Source organism: Pelophylax lessonae, assembly GCF_965119305.1.
Source record: "Pelophylax lessonae genome assembly, chromosome: 7".
Classification (NCBI taxonomy): Eukaryota; Metazoa; Chordata; class Amphibia; order Anura; family Ranidae; genus Pelophylax; species Pelophylax lessonae.
This window is the reverse complement of record NC_138774.1, coordinates 275,137,250-275,162,806: the sequence shown is the minus strand read 5'-3', so window position 1 is coordinate 275,162,806 and position 25,557 is coordinate 275,137,250. Positions and strand designations below refer to the sequence as shown.

The following is a 25,557-nucleotide window of genomic DNA, read 5'->3' as shown; positions in this document are numbered from 1 at the left end:
TGCATCCTATACTGTACATGGACATACTTTTTAGTAAGCCAACATTTCTCTACTAAAAATCGTTTTTTTTTTTATTGGTCTTATAATATTATATAATATTCTAGTTTTCTAAGATACTGAATTTTGGGGTGTCACTAGCTGTAAGCCATAATCAGCAAAATGAAATGCTTGAAATATATCACTCTGTGTGTAACACATCTTTATAAAATACCGTATTTATCAGCGTATAACACGTGTCGGCGTATAACACGCACCTCAATATTTGGAGAGAAATTTCAGGAAAAAAGCTTAAATTTAAAATAAACAGCTTTGAACTCAGAACATTTTTTTTAAATCAAATGACATCTTACTAGTGCCCATGAATGCAGCCTCATCAGCAGTCTCCAGCAATGCAGCCTCTCCAGCGCAGTCTCCAGCAATGCAGCCTCGCAAGCGCCATTGACACAATCCAAATCAGTTTTTAAAAAGGCCGGGAAACAGCGCCCAGAGCAGAAGGGGGCGGGCCTATGATAGACGTCACACGTCTCGGCCGTGGAGTCGGGACTTCCTATGACAGCTCGTCCTTCCTTCTCCTCGGCCCGGCCCGCCCCCTTCTGCTCTCGGCGCTGCTTCCTGGCCTTTTTTTTATATCGGCTTATAACACGCACTATTGCTTTTTCCTCCATTTTCCTCGCCGATAAATACGGTATATGAGTTTTACTTTTTGAATTGAATTACTGAAATAAATTACCTTTTTGATGATATTCTAATTTTATGAGATGCACCTGTATACTCTAGAACAGGGGTCCCCAAACTTTTTAAACAAAAGGGTCAATTCACTGTCCTTAAGAAATTATGGGAGCCAGACTGTGGCCAGTGGGAATAGAAAATATCTTAGCTTCAAGGGGAATAAACAATGCTGCAGGCCCAATGGTTAGTGAGTGTTGAATGTGCCTCAGATTTGTTAGTCAGTGAGAGTAACAACTACCGTGTTTCCCCCGAAAATAAGACCGGGTCTTATATTAATTTTGGCTACAAAAAACACACTAGGGCTTATTTTCAGGGGGTGTCTTATTTATTTACGGTACGTACAATAATTTACATTTATTTAAAAACAGTCATGTCATCATGACACTCCTAAAGTGGTTGAAACCCTAACAAAAAAAAATCCTGATCCTTTAGGGCATGATAGACAGCACAGTGTACTGTGTCATTTACCCCTCTCTTTGTTCTAAAAAAACCTGGAATAAAACAATAAAATGTCATGTGTCCCCTGCCTTCCCTGTCAGCTCAGGAGTCAGCATTAGGACATTCTGTAATCCCAAAAATAAACCTTGGTCAAAATCAGTTTTGTAAAAAGATTATAGAATGTGCAGTGTGTCTCCTTTTGTATTTTTATAGTGGAAAATACCCTATTTATAGCATCGTTGGGTGCTCACATGACCCACTGGAACTCTCCTTCCCAGCTTTGAGCACTGCAGAGTAAGGGGCCGCTGACGTCAACCGGGAGGAGAGCAGAAGATCTACGGCGGGTCATGTGAGCACCCAGCGGCACTGTAAATAAGGTATATTCCAATAAAGTTATAAAAGGAGACACACTGTACATTATATAATCTTTTTACAAAATGGATTGCATGTTTTTACAACGACTTTAACTAGGGCTTATTTTCGGGGTAGGGTTTATTTTCAGGGAAACAGGATATCAAGTGCCTGTGGTCAGTGGAAGAATAATGCCCCATTGTTGGTGTCACTGGAAGGAATAGTGTCTCGTCTTTAGTATCAGTTGAAGGAGTAATGCTCCATCATTGGTGTCAGTGAGAGGAATAGTGCCATATTGATAGTGTCAATTGAAGGAATGGTTCTTCATTATTGGTGTCAATTCAAGGAATGGTTCTTCATTATTGGTGTCAGTGGGAGGAATTGTGCGCCATCCTTGGTGTAAGTGGGAGAAATGATGGCCCATCGTTGGTGGCAGAGGAGGGAATAGTGCCCCATCATTGGTGGCAGAGGAGGGAATAGTGCCCCACCATTGGTGGCAGAGAAGGGAATAGTGCCCCATCATTGGTGGCAGAGGAGTGAATCATTTCCCATCATTGGTGCCATAGGAGGGAATAGTGCCCCATCGTTGGTGGCAGAGGAGGGAATAGTGTCCCATCGTTGGTGGCAGAGGAGGGAATAGTGTCCCATCGTTGGTGGCAGAGGAGGGAATAGTGCCCCATCGTTGGTGGCAGAGGAGGGAATAGTGCCCCATCGTTGGTGGCAGAGGAGGGAATAGTGCCCCATCTTTGGTGGCAGAGGAGGGAATAGTGCCCCATCATTGGTGCCATAGGAGGGAATAGTGCCCCATCATTGGTGGCAGAGGAGGGAATAGTGCCCCATAGTTGGTGGCACGGAGGGAATAGTGCCCCATCGTTGGTGGCAGAGGAGGGAATAGTGCCCCATCGTTGGTGGCAGAGGAGGGAATAGTGCCCCATCTTTAGTGGCAGAGGAGGGAAAAGTGTCCCATCATTGGTGGCAGAGGAGGGAATAGTGCCCCATCGTTGGTGGCAGAGGAGGGAATAGTGCCCCATCGTTGGTGGCAGAGGAAGGAATAGTGCCCCATCGTTGGTGGCAGAGGAGTGAATAGTGCCCCATCCTTGGTGGCAGAGGAGTGAATAGTGCCCCATCATTGGTGGCAGAGGAGGGAATAGTGCCCCATCGTTGGTGGCAGAGGAGGGAATAATGCCCCATCGTTGGTGGCAGAGGAGGGAATAGTGCCCCATCATTGGTGGCCAAGGAGGGAATAGTGCCCCATCCTTGGTGGCAGAGGAGGGAATAGTGCCCCATCCGTGTCAGTGAAAAGAATAGTCCACTGTGCTCCATAAATGTTTCAGTGATAGGATTTGTGTCCCATTTTTGGTGTGACTGGGAAAAATCGTGTGCCATTTTTGGTGTCAGTGGGAGGAACAGTGCCCACAGGGCCACCTAAATGCATGCAAAAGACAACATCTGGCCTTTGAGGACCAGATCTAGAACATGTTTTTGAAGGCACCAGTTAACGTTCTCAGGATTGTGGGTGGTATCAGGAACACTCAGTCAAGAAAACTTGTAAAATATTTAGACAAAAACTGCCAGTGAATCATATTTGAAGAAGAACCCGAACTATCATTATGGCTTTCATGCTGACCCCTGTATTGAAGCCAGTGTGTCAGCAGTGCCAGCTTAGATGCTTCTATTAGAAAGTATATTTTTTCAATGTCGTTTATTACCATATTGGTGTTTGGCTTTCTGCTCTGCTTATTAAAATGTTTGCATAAGAACAGCATTCCATGTGTCTATAATCCGCCATATAGCAACAAATAACATGTTATCAATATAATAAAACAGACCGATCCCTTTTCAATCTTTTATTACTCTCCGGTTTCCAGGTGCTGCTGTTTCAGACAATGACTCTGGAGTTTCCATGTGTGCACCCATTAAAGTATTCAGGTACAGTATATTGTGCATATTATATAACAGTATACATAAAAGAGGGTGAGCTCGCTCTCTTTCTCAGTTGTTTTACTGTATGAAAAGCTTATTCTAGTAACTAAGTTTAAAGTGGTTGTAAACCTCCGACATGAAATATGAACAAAGTATATCCCCTCTATAGTGTGTGCTTATCTCAATCAAGAGCACTAAGTGTAATTTCTGTCTGCTGCCTCCTTCCTCTGCCATCAGCATGAGTCACTTCTGACATGTTTTCCTGACACCAAGAGAAAAATGGTGACAGCGGAGGATACTCCAGATGACTGATAGTCTTAGCTCTGTTCCTGTGAGCTGTGTGTCCCTTCCCTCCAATCAGCTCTCAGAGCTTGCCTCGCTGATGTAATTTCAGTTCCCCTCCCCTGCTTTTCAGAGCTGAGAGGTCCTGTGTAAATTCTGCACTTTGAATGGCTGTAGAGGAAAGGCAACTGTAAATAAACAGGTACAACTTATGTAGGCGGATTTGTTTCATTTATGTGTATCACCTGAGGCCAGTCACTTCACTGGGTATACAGTGGGGATCGAAAGTTTGGGCACCCCAGTTAAAAATTTGTATTAATGTGCCTAAAGAAGCCAAGGAAAGATAGAAAAATCTCCAAAAGGCATCATTAACTCTGCAGGGTGCCCAAACTTTTGCAGATGCCATTTTTTTTGTTTTTTGTAATTTTGAAAGTGTCAATGATGGAAATAAAATCTAACTTTTGTTGACATAAGAATGTCTAATCTGTAATTTGATGCCTTTTGGAGATTTTTCCATCTTTCCTTGGCTTCTTTATGCACATTAATACAAATTTTTACCTGGGGTGCCCAAACTTTCGATCCCCACCGTATGTGAGGGATTACAACCACTTTAAATGCATCTTTAAAACAAAAATTATATCAATGGTGGTCCATCAATTAGTTGCCACTAAATAGACATTAAGGCAGCACGCAGGGAAAATTCGTCTGATCTAGTGAGTGCTTAGGGCATGTAATCCCTAACAAAGAATTTCTCTTGTTTGCTCTCTTTAGGTCTGTCGAATATACAATTGAAAGTGTTATGTTATTGTTGATTGTCCTGCCAAAAATCTTGTAAATTGATAACTGCCTGTACACTTTGTCTGTGTTGACGGCCATCAATTTACATTGTTCTCTGCTATCTGTAGACTACCAAACACTAGGGAGGAGCTGCCGGTTTAGTCCAACCTCATGCTCAAAAGTAATGAAAATCTTAGAGTTCCTCCAAAAATCCATACCAAACCCATATCAATGCATGCAGCCTAGCTCGCCAGAAGGGTGTCGAAGCTAGAACCCGACCCCCCCTTAACCATACAAGGCCACACACCCTTAACATGGGGAGGGTATATTGCCAGTTTACTCTTTACAGTTTACTTACCACGGTTTAGTTTTTTTGTGAGTGAGTAGGGGGACTTTTTTTGTACTTCTTACTCATTCACATGGGGTTTAGTTTAAAAGAGCTTCCAAATTCCAGTAAGCCACCCATCTGTAGACCCCTGTAAACAACAGCCAGAAATTTGCAGAAGAGTTCCTTGTCCTGATCAACACAGGAACAAGTTGCTCTGCTGAAGAGGTCCCCCTAAGTTAAGGGCATGTAGCCTGGTATGGTTCAAGAGGGAGAAGAGTGCTCAGAGTCCAGTACCCCCCCCCCCTGCCAAACCATATTGTCAGTGTAATTGGTTGTGAAACTATTATACATGAGGTCATTGGTGTGTGTGAGAAAGAGAGGTCTGCCTAATCCATATATTTAAAGAAACAAATTTTGTGAGCAGAAAACGGCATCAACACCCCTCATGGACTTTAAAGACAGACCAATAGTGATAAAAAAAAATATATTTTTAATTTTTTATTCATACAATTCTTAAAGTAGAGAAGTATATAAACATTACATCCCTTAAAAAGAGATACATGTAGAAATGTAAACTAGTACCCATCAAATAATAGAGCGGTATGGAGAGGCCGCCTATGGTGAGTTGCCAGGCTAGCCACCATACATTATGAATAACCACTTAACATGTTTCGGACTACTACTGTGGAGTCCTTCAGAGGTGCAAAAATTGGGTACTGATGTTTTCTACAACATAAATATGTGCTGTTAGTAACAAAATTATGAAGACTACATTCTGTTATACAGTAAGTAATTGATTTTGTAACACTGTGCATTGTTATTGTGATGTAGATCTTTATTTTGTGCACAAGATGGCAGTGTTCAGCAACTCTGTTCATCATAAATCCCAATACAAGAGTGCTGAGGCAGCTGGGACTTGTATACTGGAAGCAGAACTTTTACCTACGGTTTAGCTGAGAGAAAACTACACAGCCTATGATGCCAGGATGCAGTTGCCAGGGGGGGCGAGAGCAAATAAAGGGAATAGCCCAAGAACAGGAACGTAGAGAGACTTGGCTACTGGAAGGACGTGTGGAGGAGACCTGTGTGGAGCCATGTAGGCCCGAGCCAGGAAGCCACAAGTTTAATTGGAAAGCTGAGTATCCCCGATTTCTTTCCAGGTCTTCGAGAATGCATGCTCAGACGAGGGTCTGGGACCCCATAACATTATTTTTTTTGTTATTCCTTGACATCCATACCAGACCCTTATGAGGGATAAGGATCTGGTTAGTATTTTTAGCCTATTCTTTCTTTTTGTTGGAAATGGGGTCCCCCCATTCACATCTATACCAGACCCACATCTAGGACAGGAGTCTAAAATAGATAATGGAAATCCCCAGGCATTGTTTACAGACAGAAGGAAGCAGCTGGGAGCTGTCATTTACCACCTTTTTTTGGAAATTAGTTGTATACATCTTCCACTTCACAGGCAGGTTAGGGGAATTCAACAATCATGTTGTTTATAGGCATTTTTCATTTTTAATATTTCCCTTCAGACATTATTAAAAAAACACTGCTCTCCTCAAAACAGAATTTATAAAGTGTCCAGCTGCCTATTCTATTTGTTTGATAATCCCTTAAGGCACAGGTGTCAAACACAAGGCCTGCCGGCCGAATGCGGCCCCCCAGGCCATTTCATGTGGCCCTCGCACCTCTCCTGCAGCTGCGGCACTCCCCCTTGTCTCTGCCCCCACCTTGTCTCTAGTCGGCAGCAGAGAGGACAAAACTCCTTTGCCAGATCCTGCACTCCTCTGTGTAGCTGCAGAAAGGCTCCTCTTTGCCCAACCCCCCCCCTTCTCAGCAGTCCACAGCAGAGAGGAGGGCAGAACTCCTGCCGATCCTGCACCTCTCTGTGCAGCTGCAACACCACCTTGCCTTTGCCTCCCCTGGTCTCAGCATTCAGCAGACTCTGGAAGCTGACTCCAGTCCTCCTCTGGTTCACATCCAGACCCTGCACATCTTCCCAGATCCACCCGCATCTTCTTCCTGGCAGCAGCACAAGGTAAGGGGGTGCATTGTGATGTAAGGAAGGGTGGGTGACTCTTGATGGTGGGGGGGGTTCTTGAATGCCCATGTAAGGGTGTAAGGGGGCGTGGGGTGCTCTTGTCATCTAATCCTACAGATATAACCGGCCCTTTGAGGGCAACCATAATGCTGATGCAGCCCGCAATAAAATTGTGTTTGACACCCCTGCCTTAACCACTTTACCACCGGAGGATTTTGCTGTCTTCCGTCCAGGCCACTTTTTGCGATTCGGCGCTGTGCGACTTCAACTGACAATTGCGCGGTCGTGCGACGCCGTACCCAAACGAAATTTACGTCCTTTTTTTCCCACAAACAGAGCTTTCTTTTGGTGGTATTTGATCACCTGTGCGATTTTTACTTTTTGCGCTATAAACAAAAAAAGAGCGTTTATTTTGAAACATTTTTAACATTTTTTTATATGAAATTCCCCCCAAAAAAGATGTAAAAACCAATTTTTTTAAAAAATTTTGGCCAATTTGTTTTATGCTACATATGTTTGGTAAAAAAAATCGCAATAAGCGTATTTTGATTGGTTTGCGCAAAAGTTATTGCGTTTACTAACAAAGGGAAAGATTTCTGTCATTTTTGGTGTTTTTTTTTTAACGCGTAATGGCGGCGATCTACGATTTTTTTTGCGGGACTGCGACATTGCGGCGGACAGATCGGACCCTTGACTGACATTTTTGACACTTTTGGGGGTACCAGTGACATTACTGCAGTAATCAGTGCTATATATATGCACTGTTACTGTAAAAATGACACTGGCAGGGAAGGGGTTAATTTTATTGGAGAGGGAGGGGTTAATGTATGCCTGGTGCTTACTGACGTGTAGGGGGGGAGGTGACTGTGTGAGTCTGTGTCTGTGTGAGTCATGGACAGATCGGATGTCCAGCTATGCTGAACAGTCCGATCTGTCACTCCCTGTCACTATGGACACACAGCGGGCGGATCTCCAGACTCGATCCCCGACGATCGGGTAAGAGCAGCGGCGATCGCCGCTGCTCCTCCCCTGGCCCGACTCCCGCTGTGAATGAAAACAGCGGGAGCGAGCCTCCGGCGGCGCGCAAGCGCCGCCCAGAAGGGGGAGTGTCCAACGACGTTAATACTACGTCGCTGGACGATAACGAACCACTCTGCCGCAGTAGTATTACTGTGAGCGGTTCTAAAGTGGTTAAGGCCTAGGAATGTCCATTACTGATTTCTACATTTCGGCTCCCATTAGAATACAGTTGGGTTTGAATTCTGCATCCAAACTTCACTAAAGTTCACTAAACCTGCTCTGAACCAAAGTACATTAGATTCATCACTAGAAAACACATTCCCTGTGTTGTGGCGATAAGGAGAGGGGATGCTATGTACAGCCATGGCCAAAAGTTCTGAGAATGACACAGATATTCATTTTTACAAAGTCTGCTGCTTCAGTGTTATTAGATCTTTTTGTCAGATGTTACTATGGTATACTGAAGTATAATTACAAGCATTTCATAAATGTCAAAGGCCTTTTTTGACAATTCCATTAAGTTTATGTGCTAAGAGTAATTATTTGCAGTGTTGACCCTTCTTTTTCAAGCCCTCTGCAGTTCGCCCTGGCATGCTGTCAATCAACTTCTGGGCCACATTCTGACTGATGGCAGCCCATTCTTGTACAGGCGGTCCCCGAGTTACAAACATCCGACTTACTAACGACTCCAACTTACAAACAGAGGGAAACAACAGGAAGTGAGGAGAAATCTCCTCCATAGGAAGGGAAATTCACTCCTGTAAGAGTTCCCATGGGAATAAGGTGTCTCCACTGAAGCTTTATCACTAATCCTTGTTTCCACAACAACCCAAAATGTTCAAAATGCAGTTGTCACAGGGACAGAAAGTGAGGTGAAATCTTCTGAACAGGGGCACAGACAGCAAAACAAATGGTACAGGGGTGGTAACCCTTCCCTATGCTATCCAAAAAACTTAAATATTATTATTTTGGCTGAAGCTAAACTTAAAAAATTTACCTGTTTTGACTTACAAACAAATTCAACTTAAGAACAAACCTACAGTCCCTATCTTGGTTGTAACCCGGGGGCCGCCTGTATAATCAATGCTTGGAGTTTGTCAGAATTTGTGGGGTTTTTTTTTTTCTTCACCTGCCTCTTGAAGATTGACCACAAGTTCTTAATGGTCTGGGGAGTTTCCTGGCCATGGACCCTAAATTCTGTTGTTTTGTTCCCCAAGTCACTTAGTTATCACTTTTGCCTAATGGCGAGAGGCTCCATCATGCTGGAAAAGGCATTGTTCCTCACCAATCTGTTCTTGGATGGTTGGGTGAAGTTGCTCTCACAGGATGGTTTTGTACCATTCTTTATTCATGGTTGAGTTCTTAGGCAAAATTGTGAGTGAGCCCACTCCCTGGGCTGAGAAGGAATCCCACACATGAATGGTCTCAGGATGCTTTTCTGTTTACATGACACAGGACTGATGGTAGCGCTCACGTTTTCTTCTCCGGACAAGATTTATTTCTGGATCCCACAATCGGAAAGAGGATTCATCAGAGAAAATGAATTTACCCCAGTCCTCAGCAGTCCAATCCCTGCAGAATATCAGTGTGTCTCTGATGTTTTTCCTGGAGAGAAGTGGCTTCTTTGCTGCCCTTCTTGGCACCAGGCCATCCTCCAAAAGTCTTCTCCTCAGAGCCGGTTCACACTTCTGCGTGTGCCGGGTTCGCATGTCATGTCGGAGCGCACTGCTCCGACATGACATGCGATCAGCTGTGCGGTGCGAGTTTAGCCATACAGTTTGTATGGCTAAATTCGCACCGCACCCGCAGCAAAGACGCACAGGAGGCATTTTTGCTGCCGCATCAGGATCGGATCGCACAGCGGTTCACACTTGTGCGATCCGATCCTGTGCGAACTGCATGATCGCACTGCGATATGCGATCAAACTGGGGGTGTCGTTAAGATTACATTGACACCCCCAGCGTATCGCATATGGCAGTGTGAACTGCCGGGGGTGCGTGTGCGATGCGGGAACAGGCTGCGAATTCGCAGCCTTCCCGCATCGCAATAGTGTGAACCGAGCCTCACTGTGTGTGCAGATGTCCTCACACCATGCCTTTCCTGAGCAAGCTCTGCACTGGTGGTGCCCCGATCCCACAGCTGAATCAACTGTAGGAGACGGTCCTGGCGCTTGCTGGACTTTCTTGGGCGCCCTGAAGCCTGATTCAAAAAATGCAGTGGAAATGTTTTTTATGGAATTAAGTTCATTTTTATGACAAAGAGTGGCTTTGCAATACATCTAATCACTCATAACATTCTGGAGTATATGAAAATTTCCATCATAAAAACTGAGGTAGCAAACTTTGTGAAAAATAATATTTGTGTCATTCTCAAAACTTTTGGCCACGGCTGTAGTCCTGTCCCAGGCTGACAACACTGCTCCTCCACAGATACACAGCAGTGAGGGAGCTTTGTCACACTAGGACAAGATGTAACACACTGGCAGGATCACCAGATGAAAATAAAGGGAAAGAAGGCTGAAAAATTGTATGCAGCCACCTCTCCTAAGGATCGGTAAGCTGCAATATTTTACATCTTTGTTCTTGTGTTTAGATACACTTTAAGTGTGCAGGCAGTGAAGAAATAGTGCTATTGCGAGATGAGACTAATATTTTAATTCTGATATTTTTAAAGGCCAAAAATCAGGAGTCCTAATGATGCTCCCGCTTCAAGTGACATAATAAAAAAATTCTCTGCCAAACCCAAGGCACAATCTGGACCAATGAAGGCAGATCATACAGTATTACCGGAGAATGTGTAAGTACTTTTTCTTTATACAGCTTGGTGTGGAGGGACTATTTAAAACTAAAAAAAAGTTTCAGCTTTAGGCCCCTTTCACACAGGTGTTCCGTTTGCTTCACCCGTTCAGTCACGTTTTTTTTGTTAGAAAATCGGATGAAAAACGGATCTGTACTTCAGTTTTTACATCTGTTTGCGTACATCCGTTTTCGAACAATTTTTGGAACAATTAGAATTAAAATCGGTCAAAAAGTGATCCAAATTCAATTTAAAGAATAGCTGGTTGCTAAGGCGCGAGCCTGCCACTGCGTCCTTTACAACCAGTGACTCCTCAGCTGAATGTAAACATAACAATTGCCAGCAATTAACCACCTGTCAACTGCCCCATAGCAGTTTTACTGCTACAGAGCGGTCGCTGTGTACCAGATCAGGTATCTATACATGATCCCGCGTTTACATACTATTGATGTCAGACTGACCGGCCTATAATTTCCCGGGACATGCCTCTGCCCTTTTTTGAATATCGGTATCACGTTAGCTTTCCTCCAAACACCTGGCACATTTCCTGTCATAATCCTGTCAGCAAAGATCAGGAACAGTGGTCTAGATATAGTTTTACTAAGTTCTTTGAGTACTCTCGGATGTACGCCATCCGGGCCTGGTGATTTATTTGTGTTAATTTTATCCAGCCTTTTCCTGATTTCACCCTCTGTTAGCCATAGCGGCAAGTCCTGTGTATTACTGCTAACCATACAGTCAGGGTCAGTGTACCCCTCCTTTTCCTTTGTAAAGACTGACGAGAAAAAAACAATTCAGCACGGTTGCTTTTTCAGTGTCCTCTGTAACCATCCTCCCATCATCGCTAATTATGTGTGCAATATGCTCTGCCCTAGTTTTTTTGCTGTTGATATATTTAAAGAATTTCTTTGAGTTCTTTTTATTATCCTCCTCTATTTGTCTCTCAAAGTTGATTTTAGCCATTTTGATTTCGTATTTACTTTTCTTATTTGCCTCCTTGTACTGCTGGAAAGCCGATAATGTGCCCTCCGATTTATATTTCTTGAAGGCCATTTTTTTTTCCCTAATACGTTTTTTAACATTACGGTTTAGCCAGCCAGGTTTGGCTTTGTCTCTTCTAAATTTATTTCCCATAGGAATGCACTGTAAGATACTTTTGTTTAATATGTTCCTAAAGCATTCCCATTTTTCCTCCGTAGTCAGTGTCCCCAGGGTTTGGTCCCAGTTAACCCTTTCCATCATTGAGCACAATTTGGGAAAGTTTGCCCTCCTGAAGTTGAGGGTTCCCCTCTTGGCTTGCTATATTTTTATTTACGCTAAATATTATCATCCTGTGATCGCTAGAGCCAAGGTTGTCCTGGACTCCTACCTCCGAGATTAGGTCTGGGTCATTAGTGATCAATAGATCCAGCACTGCATTTTCTCTGCATGAAAAAACATAGATTTTGTGGGGGAAAAAAGGACATAAATTTTATTTGGGTACAGCGTCGCACGACTGCACAATTGTCAGTTAAAGTAACGCAGTGCCGTATCGCAAAAAATGGCCTGGTCATTAAGAGGGTAAATCCTTCCAGGGCAGAAATGTTATGCTAAAAGATTCCTCCATCCACACCATACAGCGCAGATGGACAAATCTCCCATTGCAGCTATTATACTTTGAAAGCTGGACCCGAAAATTGACTGCATCTGATTGGATGCAGCCGTAATTCAGCTGAAAAATTTCTGCCTGGCTTCTTTGATGTGCCAATTGAAGGGGGCTGACAGGGCCAACTACTAAGCCAATCTTGGCCCATTCAAGAGAAACAAGCTGACATTAGTTACAGTGTATGGCCAGCTTTAATTCAGCTGCTGGAAGCGAAGAAGAAAGAGTGGCGAGAGTCACCATCCTTGGGTAAGTTCCGATTATTAAGAAAATATAATAACCCTGCCCTACGAAATAAAGATATAAATAAAATAGGAATAAATTAAATAAAAATATAAACAAAAAATTCTACCTTGACTGAAGGCAGCTACCACCCAACTGTGTTATCACTACATTGTATAGAGCAGGGGTCTCCAAACATTTTAAACATAGGGCCAGTTTATTGCCATTCATACTTCAGGGGGGCCGGACTGTGGCCAGCGGGAGTATACATTTTTGTAGCATCAGTGGGAGTAAACATCTCCATATTTGGTATCGGGGGGGAAAGAATAAGAATGGTTGGTATCTTTGGGAGGAACAGTGCCCCATTGTTGGTGTCAGTGTGAGAAATGGTGCCCTATTATTGATGTCAGTTGGCAGAATAATATTTCGTATTACTGGGAAAAATAGTGCCTCAAGGGCCAGATAAAGGCAAGCAAAGGACCACATACGGCCCTCGGGCTGCAGTTTGGTGACCACTGGTATATAGCAGGGATTCCCAAACGACGGCCCTGCAGTTGTTCAGGAACTACAATTCCCATCATGCCTAGTCATGTATGTGAATGTCAGAGTTTTACAATGCCTCATGGGATGTGTAGTTCTGCAACAGCTGGAGGGCCGTAGTTTGGGAATCCCTGGTATATAGAAACTAAACAAAATAATAGTGAAGCGTTCTCAGCTTCAATTAACAATAAAATGACAGGTGCAATAAATAAAAATCTCACAAATACATCAATCAGAGAATAAATCCATAGAAACATATAAACATGCATGTTAAATCATACATAATACATCTCAAAATTGTGCACAAATATCAACAATCAGTAAATAAATGTGTAGTCCATAAAGAAGTCCCATACACCATACAATCACTGAGCAATCTTTGTGCAATCACTATATGAAAATCTGGAAGATGTCCTTGAATCCATGTGTTTTCTTCACATAAAAAACACACCACTGCAGTACTCTTCACCACCCCTTCTGGTAGGGCTGGCCCTACCATGGGTCCCACTGGGTCCATTGGACCCAGGCAACACTTGAAAGGGGCAGCAAATTGACTCCCAAGATTTTTTTTTCAGCAGGTTTGTGTGTCATCAGCTTGCGGCACGTTACGGGTGGCATTTCCCCATCTCATACTGCCGCCCATAGTGCAAACTGATGAGTATGAGGGGGCGGAGCGTCTCCTCCAAGGAACATCCCTCACATGATTGTGGGGTGCGCAATGACATCAGACATCAGAGCAATCCATCTCACACAGGGCAGGCTGGATCTTCTAGGGCGGTGGGCGCAGCAGACACAGGAGTGACAGGAGGCCTGAGGACAGACAGAAGGTGTTTAGTGGACCAGTCTGGTAGTGAGTTATGGAAGAAGATCACAGTATATATAATTAATTCAAAATGTTATATTTATATAAAATAATTGATGTGAGGGCCTTTTGGTGGGCGTGATGTTTTTTTTTGGGGGGGGGGGCAGCATTTTATTCTTGGACCCAGGCAGCACAATGTCTTGGGCCAGCCCTGCTTTCTGGGTGTCTCCTCATCTGATACTGTGGACACCAGGGTATATAAATGGGGTCACATGTGGTTTTTAATTCAATGGCTCAGATGTTCATCAACTCCAAAAGCTGGACCTCGCTCAGATCACAATCCCTCAGAAACAGGTGAAGGTGGGCCAGAATAGGAAAGCACAAACATCAAATAGTGCAGACCGTCTCATAAATATTTATTAATACAAATAGGTATTGCACTTACATGTATTCCATAATAAACAGGCTTAACATAAAACTGGCAGAAGCTGTTCTCAAAGATGGCTCCCCGACCCCGTCCAGCGTGATGACGTCATTGCCCACCTGGGTAAGTTCCGATTATAGACTGGGAGATTACACAGCAATACCTTTCCTCAGTCCAGGCTGCTGAACAGAACAGTGGAGGAGTGACGAGGGTGAGAAAATGCTGCTGGGGAGAATATAGAAATCCCCAGCCCCCTCAGGTGTAATGAGGTAGAGAGGTGCCTCATCCAATCAGAGAATGCCTTGTATTTATTTAAAAAAAAAATGCAAGGTTTTTACTGAATGGTAGCAGTGCCAAGTGATCACTCCTCTGTGGTTAGTATCCACAATTGCAGTTGATTGAACATAGAGCGGAAGACAACTACTACAAGACACGACAATGGTTTGGTATGAGATATGTTTACTTACACTAGTTCAAGCTGAACCAAGGCAAATGTGTAAAAAAAAGAATTTCTAAACTTCATCCTTAAATTACAGTTTACTATATGGGATGTCACTACAGACACACCTTTAGAAATACTTCTCTAAACCAGGGATCCTAAAACTACGGCCCTCCAGCTGTTGAGGAACTATACGTCCCATGAGGCATTGTAAAACTCTGACATTCACAGACATGACTTGGCATGATGGGGATTGTAGTTCCTGAACAATTGAAGTCATAGTTTGAAGACCCCTGCTCTAAAAATTTGTTAGCATTTTACTATCAACAGTGACATCTACAGGTTAAGAAGCAAAATAAAATAATACCATTAAAACCATCATCATTACAGTCTCAATTGTTCAGTGGTATAAAAAAACATCTGTATGTTTAGGTAGTTAATAAAGTTTAGTATTTATAAAAAAAAAGTTGTTTGAAATGTTGTTTTTTGTGAAAGGGAAGTTTTTTTCAAATTCGACTTTGCTTGACAGAACACAAATTGTGAATGTGGGGGAAAGTAGTGAAAAGATTTTCCTGAAGAAGAGCTCCATCAACTACGACGAGAAGATACATCAGAGGCCCGCCACTGCAAGGGTGCACTTTGAAGATGAATCAGAACACGAGGCAGAGGTCCGCTACCAAGAAAGACGTCTGTTAGAGAGAACTCATACTACTAAAATAAGATCAGATATTTTACCAAAACCTCAGTTAAAGCCTCCGGAAAGGATCAAGACACTTGAATCAGCAGAGACTTCTGTCTCACCATCGACTGCTGAAAGGCCACCAACAGCTGGGCAAAAGACTGCAAATCTTCCATACAGACGTCAACCTTTCCCACCAAACGTAGCAAAAAAAGTGTTAATTGATATTCCGAGAAGTGGTCTACCCAGCAGGCGACCTGTTCAGATGAGGACATCTCAAGCCATGAAGGACCAGCAGTTATCTTCTAGCACCAGCAAAGTGGCTAACAGTCTTGATGGGATCACTATGAGCTTTACAAGTACCGGCCAGGAGTGGAAAGAACAAAACCCAAGCATCTCAGAAAGTAAAGAAGAAAATAAAAGCAGCTTTTCATCCCTGGAAACCATTGGCAGCGGAATCACAGGAGGTAAAATGAAACGTTGATACATATTTTAAAAAAAGTTGACCAAAATGAAAAACCATACAGATTTTGTTAATCTAATGGTCAGGAAAGTGCCTATGGCACATCCAATAATCCTTATAGCTTTTTTTTTTCAGCCTGGCCTGTTTTTCATAAACTTTGTGAGCCAGCACAATTTGCTTAAAGAGATTGGGGGGAAATAAAGAGTAGTGCAAGCATAATGCTTGCACCAATCTTCTAAACATAAAAAATGGAGCAGATGCTGCTCCTAACAGAAGGAGTGCAAGCCCCTTTGTTAATTAACAGTAATTATTTCTCTGTTCTGCAGTGTCTGACATACACAGCACACTGAACAGGAGAGATGGAGCTGCATGCTTTGATCTCTCTACCTGTTCCCACCCCCTACTCAGCTGAGATCAGGAGGGAGGAGTAGGGTTGTTTGCCACGCAGTCTGCTTGTGTAATGCTGACAGCTCACATTCCGTGTACCATGTCACACCTTGCGGAGACCTGCAGCAGTTTTCTATATGGAAAACTGCCGAATTACCTCTGTCAATTGAGTGCTGATCCTACAGAGTGAAATAGAAACTTGTGCAGGTGGGGAAGATAGACCTGAAACTCCCCTGTTCGGTTCACAGCAGAACTCCCGAACTGGGGAAATGTTCTAACCAGAATGGCAAACCCCACTGAAGTCTATCGGAGCCAAATAGCAAAAATTAAAAGCGCCCATTTTGAAGGCTTATATGCAAGTAATTGGCCATAAAAGGGGTATGGGGGTCTGGGTACTGCTCTGGGGGACATGTATCAATTAGAAGAAAAAAAATATTTTTTTTTTTAGGAGTAGTGATTTTAATTATGCTTAACCACTTTAGCCCCGGAGGATTTGGCTGCTTAATGACCAGGCCACTTTTTTTTAACTTGGCACAGTGCGACTTTAACTGACAATTGCGCGGTCATGCAATGCTGTACCCAAACAAAATTTACTTCCGTTTTTCCCCACAAACAGAGCTTTCTTTTGGTGGTATTTGATCACTTCTGCGCTTTTCATTTTTTGCAATATTAATAAAAAAAAAGCTAAAATTTTGTGAAAAATTTACATTTTCTACTTTGACAGTTAATAAATAACCTATATATTCAATTTTTGTCATATATTTAGGCCAAAATGTATTTAGCTACATGTCTTTGACAAAAAATTCTCAATGAGCATATTTTTAACCACTTTAAGACTGGAAGATTTTACCCCCTTCTTTATCAGGCCATATTTTGCGATTCGGCACTGCGTTACTTTAAACGGACAATTGCGCTGTCGTGCGCAAGCCCTGGGTCCAGCGACGTAGACCTACATTGCTGGATACCTGCCTGTCTCAGCGGGAGTCAGCCTGGAGGAGGAGAGACGGCGATCACAGTCTCTCTTCCCCGATCGTCGGGGAAAGTGTGAGAAGATCCGCCCACTTGTGTAAACAAAGCAGGCGGATCTTCTCTCTACGTCCTTCCCCCCCCCCCACAAATAGAGCTTTCTTTTGGTATTTGATCACCTGTGCGATTTTTAATTTTTGAAAAAAAGAGCGACAATACAATATTTTTCACATTCTGATATATGAAAAAAAAAATTATAAATCAAAATTTTTTAACATTTTAGGCCAATTTGTTTTCTGCTACATATTTTTGGTAAAAAAAAAAAAATCGCAATAAGCGTATTTTGATTGGTTGGCGCAAAAGGGAAAAGATTTGTCATTTTTTATTGTTGTTTTTTTTTTTTTTTTTTTTCTAGTAATAGCGGCGATCTGCGTTTTTTTGCAGGACTGTGACATCGCGGCGGACAGATCAGACCCCTAACTGACATTTTTTACACTTTTGGGGGACCAGTGACATTACTACAGTAATCAGTGCTAAATAAATGCACTGTTACTGTAATAATGGCACTGGCAGGGAAGGGGTTAAATGTGTGCCTCATGCTTACTGACGTGTGTGGGGGGAGGGGGTTCTGTGACAAAGACAGAGATCGCAGGTTCAGCTATGCTGAATCCTATGATCTGTCCCTGTCTGTCACAGAGAAGATCCGCCTGCTTTGTTTACACAAGTGGGCGGATCTTCTCACACTTTCCCCGATGATCGGGGAAGAGAGACTGTGATCGCCGTCTCTCCTCCTCCAGGCTGACTCCCGCTGAGACAGGCAGGTATCCAGCGATGTAGGTCTACGTCGCTGGACCCAGTACTGCCACTCTGCTGCAGTAGCAGCAACATGAGCAGTCTTAAAGTGGTTAAAGTGCAACAATAAAAATGAAAAACAATATAGTGCCTGGGGGTCCCCTAATGTGCCTGTAAAGTGGCGCATCGACAATGTGGGCTATGTGGGACTTTAAGTGAGACACCAGCAGGTATGCCCAGCGTCTCCATCCCTGTATCGGAAAAAACAAATTGAAAAGGATTAAAAGAGGTTCATGGAAGCCAGCCAGCCCCCAGTCTGATGTACTCACCCTCCAGTCTGCCACCAACCAAGTAGACCTGTCTCGATATAAATAAAGAACAGGGGTTTAGTTGACACGCATTTGCAAACGCAAGTGTAAGCTGCAGAGCCACGACATGGCACCCTGTTTTATCTGCAGTCCCTAACACTTTTAAATTTGAGTGTCTCCACTCTGGGAGCACATGGCTGCTAATGGGTGGATAGGAGGCAGGATCTGTAGTATGCATAACGAGTCAAATCCCATTTAAAATGACTCGCGGTTACAATTGCCGGTAACTGGCTACTGAAAAAAAAAAATGGCGTAGGGTACCCCCCAAAACCCATACCAGACCCTAATCCAGGCATGCAGCCTGGCAGGTCTGACAAGGGCCTCTTCCTGACAACCCTGGGCTGTGTTTGTCGGGGTTGGGGCTTATCGGAATCTGGAAGCCCCCTTTAACAAGAGCCCGCTACCCCCATGTGAATGGGTATCGGGTACATAGTACCCCTTCCCTATCACCAAAAAAAGCGTACTAAAGTATTAAGCACGTGTAGCACTGACCCCCAAAAGGGCTGCTGGTTTGATCTGGGCCTGCACTCTACCAATAAGCCCCACTAACTTGGCTCAATCCCCTTGGCACAGCTGTGATGCAATGCAATACAATACAATGTAATGCAATGCCGCCCTGATGTTAACCCCTTCTCAGCCAGTGTAGTAGTAGTGTACAGTGACAGTGCATATTTAGCACTGATCACTGTAGTAGTGTCACTGTTTCCCAAAAAGTTAGTGTCCGATTTTCTGCTGCAATATCTCAGGCCAGCTATAAGTCGCTGATCATCGCCATTAATATATATATATATATATATATATATATATATATATATTCCATAGTTTGTAGACGCTTTAACTTTTGCGCAAACCAATCAATATACGCTTATTGGGTTTTTTTTTTTACCAAAAATATGTAGCAGAATACATATTGGCTTAAATTGATAAAAAAATTAGATTTTTTAAATGTATATGTTTTATAGCAGAAAGTGAAAAAGTGTATTATTTTCAAGATTGTCTTTTTTTGTTTATAGTGCAAAAAATAAAAACCACAGAGGTGATCAAATACCACCAAAAGAAATTTCAATTTGTGGGGAAAAAAAGAACGTACATTTTATTTGGTTACAGCGTCGCATGACCGTGCAATTGTCCGTTAAAGTGATGCAGTGTTGTGTCGCAAAAAATGGCCTGGTCATGAAGGGAGTAAACCTTCCAGAGCTGAAGTGGTTAAAATACAAAATTTCGATTTGGTCTTAAAAGAGGGACATTGCCTCCAAATGAGGGACGACAGTTGGGAGCTATGCATTGCACACAGTAGATCTTCGGCAAAGAAGCCCTTTCCTTATTTAGTTGTTGACTACACATGTCACTGCAGGCAGCAATCCTACCCAACAGGTATTGCCACACCTGGGAACTTGCTGGCATTTGGACAGTGTTGCCTGGTAATTAGTATGTACCTCCTTCTCAGTAGGGGGAGTGAAGGTAGGCTGCTCTTTTTCAAAGAACCCCTTAACCCCCTTTCCTTTACCCCCATCCTTTCCTCCCTCAGAACACCCCCAGGGCTCTTCAGTTCTATGCATCCATCAGAGCCCTCCATAAGTCTCCTGGAGTTCCTTCCCTTCTTCATTCCCAAGCAGGGGCATCTTTTCCTCTCACTGACACCACCAGTGCGAAGACATTTTTACCTTCCGCTGACACCACTGACGCAGGGGCATATTTTCCTCCAATAACACCACCAATGCAGATACATTTATACCTTCCAGTAATTCCAGCGATCCTGGGGCAAAGTATTACTCCCACCCACACCACCAAGGCAGGGGCATCTTTTTATCCCACTGACGCAGGGGCATATTTTCCTCTAATGACACCACCAATGCAGAGACATTTATACCTTCCAGTAATTCCAGCAATCTTGGGGCAATGTCCTCCTCCCACCCACACCACCAAGGCAGGGGCAACTTTTTATCCCACTGACACCACTGACGGAGGGGCATTTTTTTTCTCGCACTGACACAGCCGATGCAGAAGCATTTTTTGCTTTGTCCCCTCCTGCCTCAATATGTGTATAACCAGGGCTTTTATTTTCTCAGAGAATAGGTGCAGGTACCCCCACCCCTTTCTAAGTAAGTCTCCACCCCCTACCCACCCCTGAGCACCATTTCTTCATTCCACTCCCACTTACCTCTCAGTACCCTCTACCCATTCACAAAGGGGTGGGCCGGGATCTGAAGGGCCCCTTGGTAAAAGGGGCTTCCAGATTTTGATAAGCACCCTGCCCGCAGACCTCGACAGCAACAGCCCAGGGTTGTTAAGTAGAGACCCTTGTTCCCAAAGCAACCCATGTTGAGGGCACGTGGCCTTGTATGGTTCAGGAGGGGGGTGCTCGTCCTCCACCTTTCCTGACCTGCCGGGCTGCATGCTTGGATTAGGATCTGGTATGGATTTTGGGGGGGACCTCATGCCGCGTTTTTAAATTTGAGCGTGGAGTTCCCCTTAAAATCGAAAGCAGAGTCTATTATTGAGGGGGGACATGCATTTTTTTCTTTAATTTTTAAATAGCCAGGTGCCGGAAATTGCAACCATGAGTCAATTTAAATTTCATTTTTGCTGCAGCAGCCTCTATACATCGTACAGATGCGCCACTTTACATGCAGACTAAGGGGAGCCCCCAGGCACTATATTTAAAGGATTTTTTCATTTTTATTGTTGCATTTTAAGCATCAAAATTACTGCTCCTAAAAAAATGATAGGTTTTTAAAAACATTTTTTGCATTGATACCGTTCCCCCGGGGCAGTATCCAGATCCCCATATCTCTTATTGCAAATTACTTGAATATAAGCCTTCAGTGGGCACTTTGATTTTTCCTGTTTGGCTCCTATAGACTTCAATGGGGTTCAGGTTCTAATCTTTCCCCTGTTCAGGAGTTCTGCTGCGAACCGAACAGGAGGGCGTTTGGCCAATCTCTACTCTCTAATTAGTGATTTCCTGATGTCGATTTGTACAACTGCTGAATATTCAAGTTAGAATATAAATAATATAATTTCTGGCCACCAGGCAATTACAATACAGATTCAAACCCTTACTGCTGCCTTTTCCCACAGTTTCCTCTGAAGTGACCATAACAACGCTGGAATGGAGAGGTTCTGGATCTTCCATGGGCAGTGAAAGTCACACAAGATCTTCATCTCAAAACCAAATACTCAATCTGAGCCATCCATCACTGGGTAAAAGTAAAACCTGCTGTAAATTATGCATACCTTTATGCAAATTATAAATCACAGGCTGTAGCTACAAATCATGGTGCCCATAGAGAAATTTTGGTGGGGCCCAACCGACTAACTGTAGCAGGTGGCAGCGTCAACTGTGGCATTACCTAACATTGATCTTAACAAGTATGTCTAAATCCAGATAGGCAGCAGGGCAGGAGTCCCATTATAGTCAATACATTACTAGGGACCTGTTCTTTGGATCAAGGTTGTAGTAGCCATAATAAGAATAATAATGGTAATTTATATTATAACAGAATTGCTTTTGTACATATGGGTCCTTTCACACGGTCAGTTCAGTTTTTTTATCCGTTCAGTCACTTTTTTTTCTAAACGGACACGGATGCCAGGCACTGATGTTAAAGAGAAGGCCTGGCTCGCAGTCTGCGCTCTAATTCATCCCAAAGGTGTTCTATCGGGTTGAGGTCAGGACTCTGTGCAGGCCAGTCAAGTTCCTCCACCCCAAACTCGCTCATCTATGTCTTTATGGATCTTGCTTGTGCACCGGTGTCAGGGCCATCTTACCGAATGGGCATGCTGGGCAGTTGCCCGGGGGCCCCACTTGCCCGGGGGGCCCCACCTGCCCAGCCCCAGCCAAGCATTAGTCCTGATTCCTGTGTGCATCCTGCCACTGAATTAAGCAGGTGGCAAGCGCCTGTCGGCCCTGCGCTGCTGTCAGGCTGCTGTCGAGTCTGAATCCCGTCCGTGTGTGTGTTTACCGGACCCAGCTGCCAAACTTGGAAGCTGTCATTAGCCTGGCACTGCTGTACCAATAAATATAGACTTATCGATTATTTGCATTTTTATTCTCGTGGGTGATTGGGTAGGCAGGGCCCCAGTGCACTGCATTGCCCAGGGCCCTCTAATGGTCTTAAGATGGCACTTACTGGTGCAGTCATATTGGAACAGGAAGGGCCACCCCCAAACTGTTCCCAACTTTCCCATAAAGTTGGGAGCATGAAATTGTCGAAAATGTTTTGGGATGCTGATGCCTTAAGAGCTCCCTTCACTGGAACTAAGGGGGCAAGCCCAACCCCTGAAAGAAAAAAAAACCCACACTATAATCTCCCCTCCACCAAATGATTTGGACCAGTGCACAGAGTCTTGACCTCAACCTGATAAAACACCCTTGGGATGAATTAGAGTGCAGACTGTGAGTCAGACCTTCTCTTCAACATCAGTGCCTGACTTCACAAATTGGCTTTTGGAAGAATGTTCAAACATTCCCATAGACACACTCCTAAACCTTGTGGACAGCCTTCCCAGAAGAATTGAAGCTGTTATAGTTACAAGGGGTGGGCCAACTCAATATTGAACCCTAGGGACTAAGATTGGGATGTCATTAAATTCCATGTGGGTGTATAGGCAGGTGTCTCAATACTTTTAGTAATATAGTGTACGTGGGTTGCTATAGCTTAGATTATGCATTTTTTTCCTTTAGCTACGGGTTGAAGGAAAGAAAGTCACTGTTACATAGTTACATAGTAGGTGAGGTTGAATAAAGACAATAGTCCATCCAGTTCAACCTGTGTAGGTGTGTGTGGCCGTAATCATCTCTCATACCCCTGAATGTTCTGATCCTTGAGATGTACGTCTAAGAGTCTTTTGAAAGTCACCATACTTCCCGCAGAAACCACCTCTTGTGGTAGAGAATTCCACAATCTTGTAGCCCTAACAGTAGAGAACCCCCCGCGTAGCCTGAAGTTAAAACGCTTCTCCTCTAATTGCATTGTATGTCCTCAAGTCCTCATGCAATCCTTTCGACTGAATAGCTTTTTTTCTATGCTGAGATCACCATTGAGATATTTATAAATTGCTATCATGTCCCCTCTCAGGCTTCTCTTCTCCAGGGAGAATAAATCAAGCGATTGCAGACGCTCTTCATAATTAAGGTCCTCCATTCCCCTAATCAGTTTAGTTGCCCTTCTCTGGACCATCACTATGTTGATGGGGGAATCCCTCCCGCTGTGCTATTGTGTTCTGACAATGGGAAAACATTACAGTCATCAATGCTGGTCGCTAGAAGTGGAAAAAAAACAATAGGCTGGTTGTACTGAATCCGATCAATAGATCGAGTTCAGTACAACCGGCCTGCCCATAGATGGATCGAAATTTAGCCAGTTCCTCCTGAACTGGCCGAGTTTTGATTCCCATCCATATCCAGCCTTAGACATGATTGGAAATGATACTCATGACCTGACACCTGGGTCCTGAGGATCTACAGAAGAAAGTAAGACATCTGCTTGCCTCTGTCTCCGTGCCTTTTGTTTGTGGTTGAGTTGCATGCGACCAATGCAACCTTTACTGTGTTATTCTCCCTAGTTCAGTATTTGTTTCATCTGGGTATGACATGCCTCGTAGGTAGGTTCTTTATTCAAGTATACAGATTTGATGAACTGCTCCTTTTATTTTATTTCTTGTAATCTCTGGGATGGTGGAATTCTGAATTTGAATATTTATGCAGCAATGAGTTCCAGATGACAGATATAACATGTCTGCTATGTCTTCCAAAAGGTTCAGAGGTCTCCTTCTACAGCAGAGTAAAGAAGAGCCTTCAAGTGAAGATGAAAATGAGCCCTGACACCAAGATGATGAATGACACTTACCAATCAGGGAGGGATTATTCTGATTCTAGTTCACAGCATTCCAAATCTATGGAGATGGATCAGGGCTCGGATGCTTCAGTAGAACTTGATAGGTAAGGCCCATTCACAGCACAGAATATGGGCATAGCCTGTTGTTATTGGTTTGTCATTTGTGACTATCTGATATGTGTAGGAATTGTCATTACTTCATGTTGTTGCCATGGTCAGGATTACCATACTTAAAGCCTAACTTTAGCTAAAATCAAAAACATAAGAATCAGCACAAGGGACATAACTTACAGTTAGGCTGGCCATAAATGATAGGCTTTTCTTTCCCTCCACTATGGGCCGAGATTTAAACCATCTACTGTACGGCCGGGTTAAAGCTGGACATGCATTATATAATTTTCATGTTCAATTTCCTTTAGATTTACCATCAACTATGTAGTGCAAGGGCCTGCCTGATTGCATACGAACTAAAGTGTTTAGGTTTGACCTCATATTTTTTTTTTTTAATTCTTTTTATTTCAATATGTGCATAAAAACGAACATTCCAAACGTCCTTTCAACAAAGGGACAAAACAATATAAAATAAAAAAATTATACAATATCCAAATAATTATCTGTTTACTTAGTATTCATAATCTCTTTATGCCAAGGTATATCCATTTAGCTTAATTGATCGCCGTTGTCCCGGTGTGCCCCAACCCCTTGCTCCATTGCATTCATAGATTTATTTCCTCATCATACTATGTGCATCCCTCTATATCCTCTTGGTTATCTCCTTATATTCAACCATTGGTTAATGTTGATTGACTCTAATTATCCCAAATTTTATTATATTTTGTTGAGCATCCTCTATGCATATACAATACTTTTTCAAATGGTAAAATCTGATTTACCGCTCTTATCAACAGGGTGCTTCACTTGAATCCACTTAACTATGATTGTTTTCCTTGCCATAAACAGCGTTTCTCTAAGCATTATCTTGCGATATCTAGACCATGTTATTTCATCTAATATACCCAGCAAACAGGGTTTGACCTCATATTATATGGTTTTTAAGAATCTAAAGGAAAATTGTACAAGAAAATTGTATAATGTTTTAGTTTGATTCTCTTTCTTTTAGGAAAAAATCATTCTCAGTCCTCCCCTGCCCCTCCCAACTAAAGGGGTGTCAGGAGCTCTCATGAAGACAACTCGACTTTGCCTGCCTTTTCCTGTCAGAGCCACCATTCATAGAAGCTATGCTTCAGCCTCTATGAAAGACACAGGACAGAGGTTTACCTAAAACCTTCAGGACCCCGGTGCAA

The 25,557-nt window shown here is 43.2% G+C and overlaps 1 protein-coding gene across 1 annotated transcript in view; it reads left to right on the top strand.

Annotated features, from left to right (window-relative positions):
* Positions 1-25,557, top strand: part of LOC309559672 (uncharacterized protein) — a 126,881-nt gene that overhangs the window by 6,903 nt on the left and 94,421 nt on the right. The window contains exons 3-7 of the mRNA XM_082263054.1: positions 3,387-3,447; positions 10,567-10,689; positions 15,288-15,904; positions 21,495-21,617; positions 24,174-24,357. Of these exons, the coding sequence (XP_082119180.1) occupies positions 3,387-3,447; positions 10,567-10,689; positions 15,288-15,904; positions 21,495-21,617; positions 24,174-24,357 (1,108 nt within the window). The remainder of the gene's footprint in view (positions 1-3,386; positions 3,448-10,566; positions 10,690-15,287; positions 15,905-21,494; positions 21,618-24,173; positions 24,358-25,557) is intronic.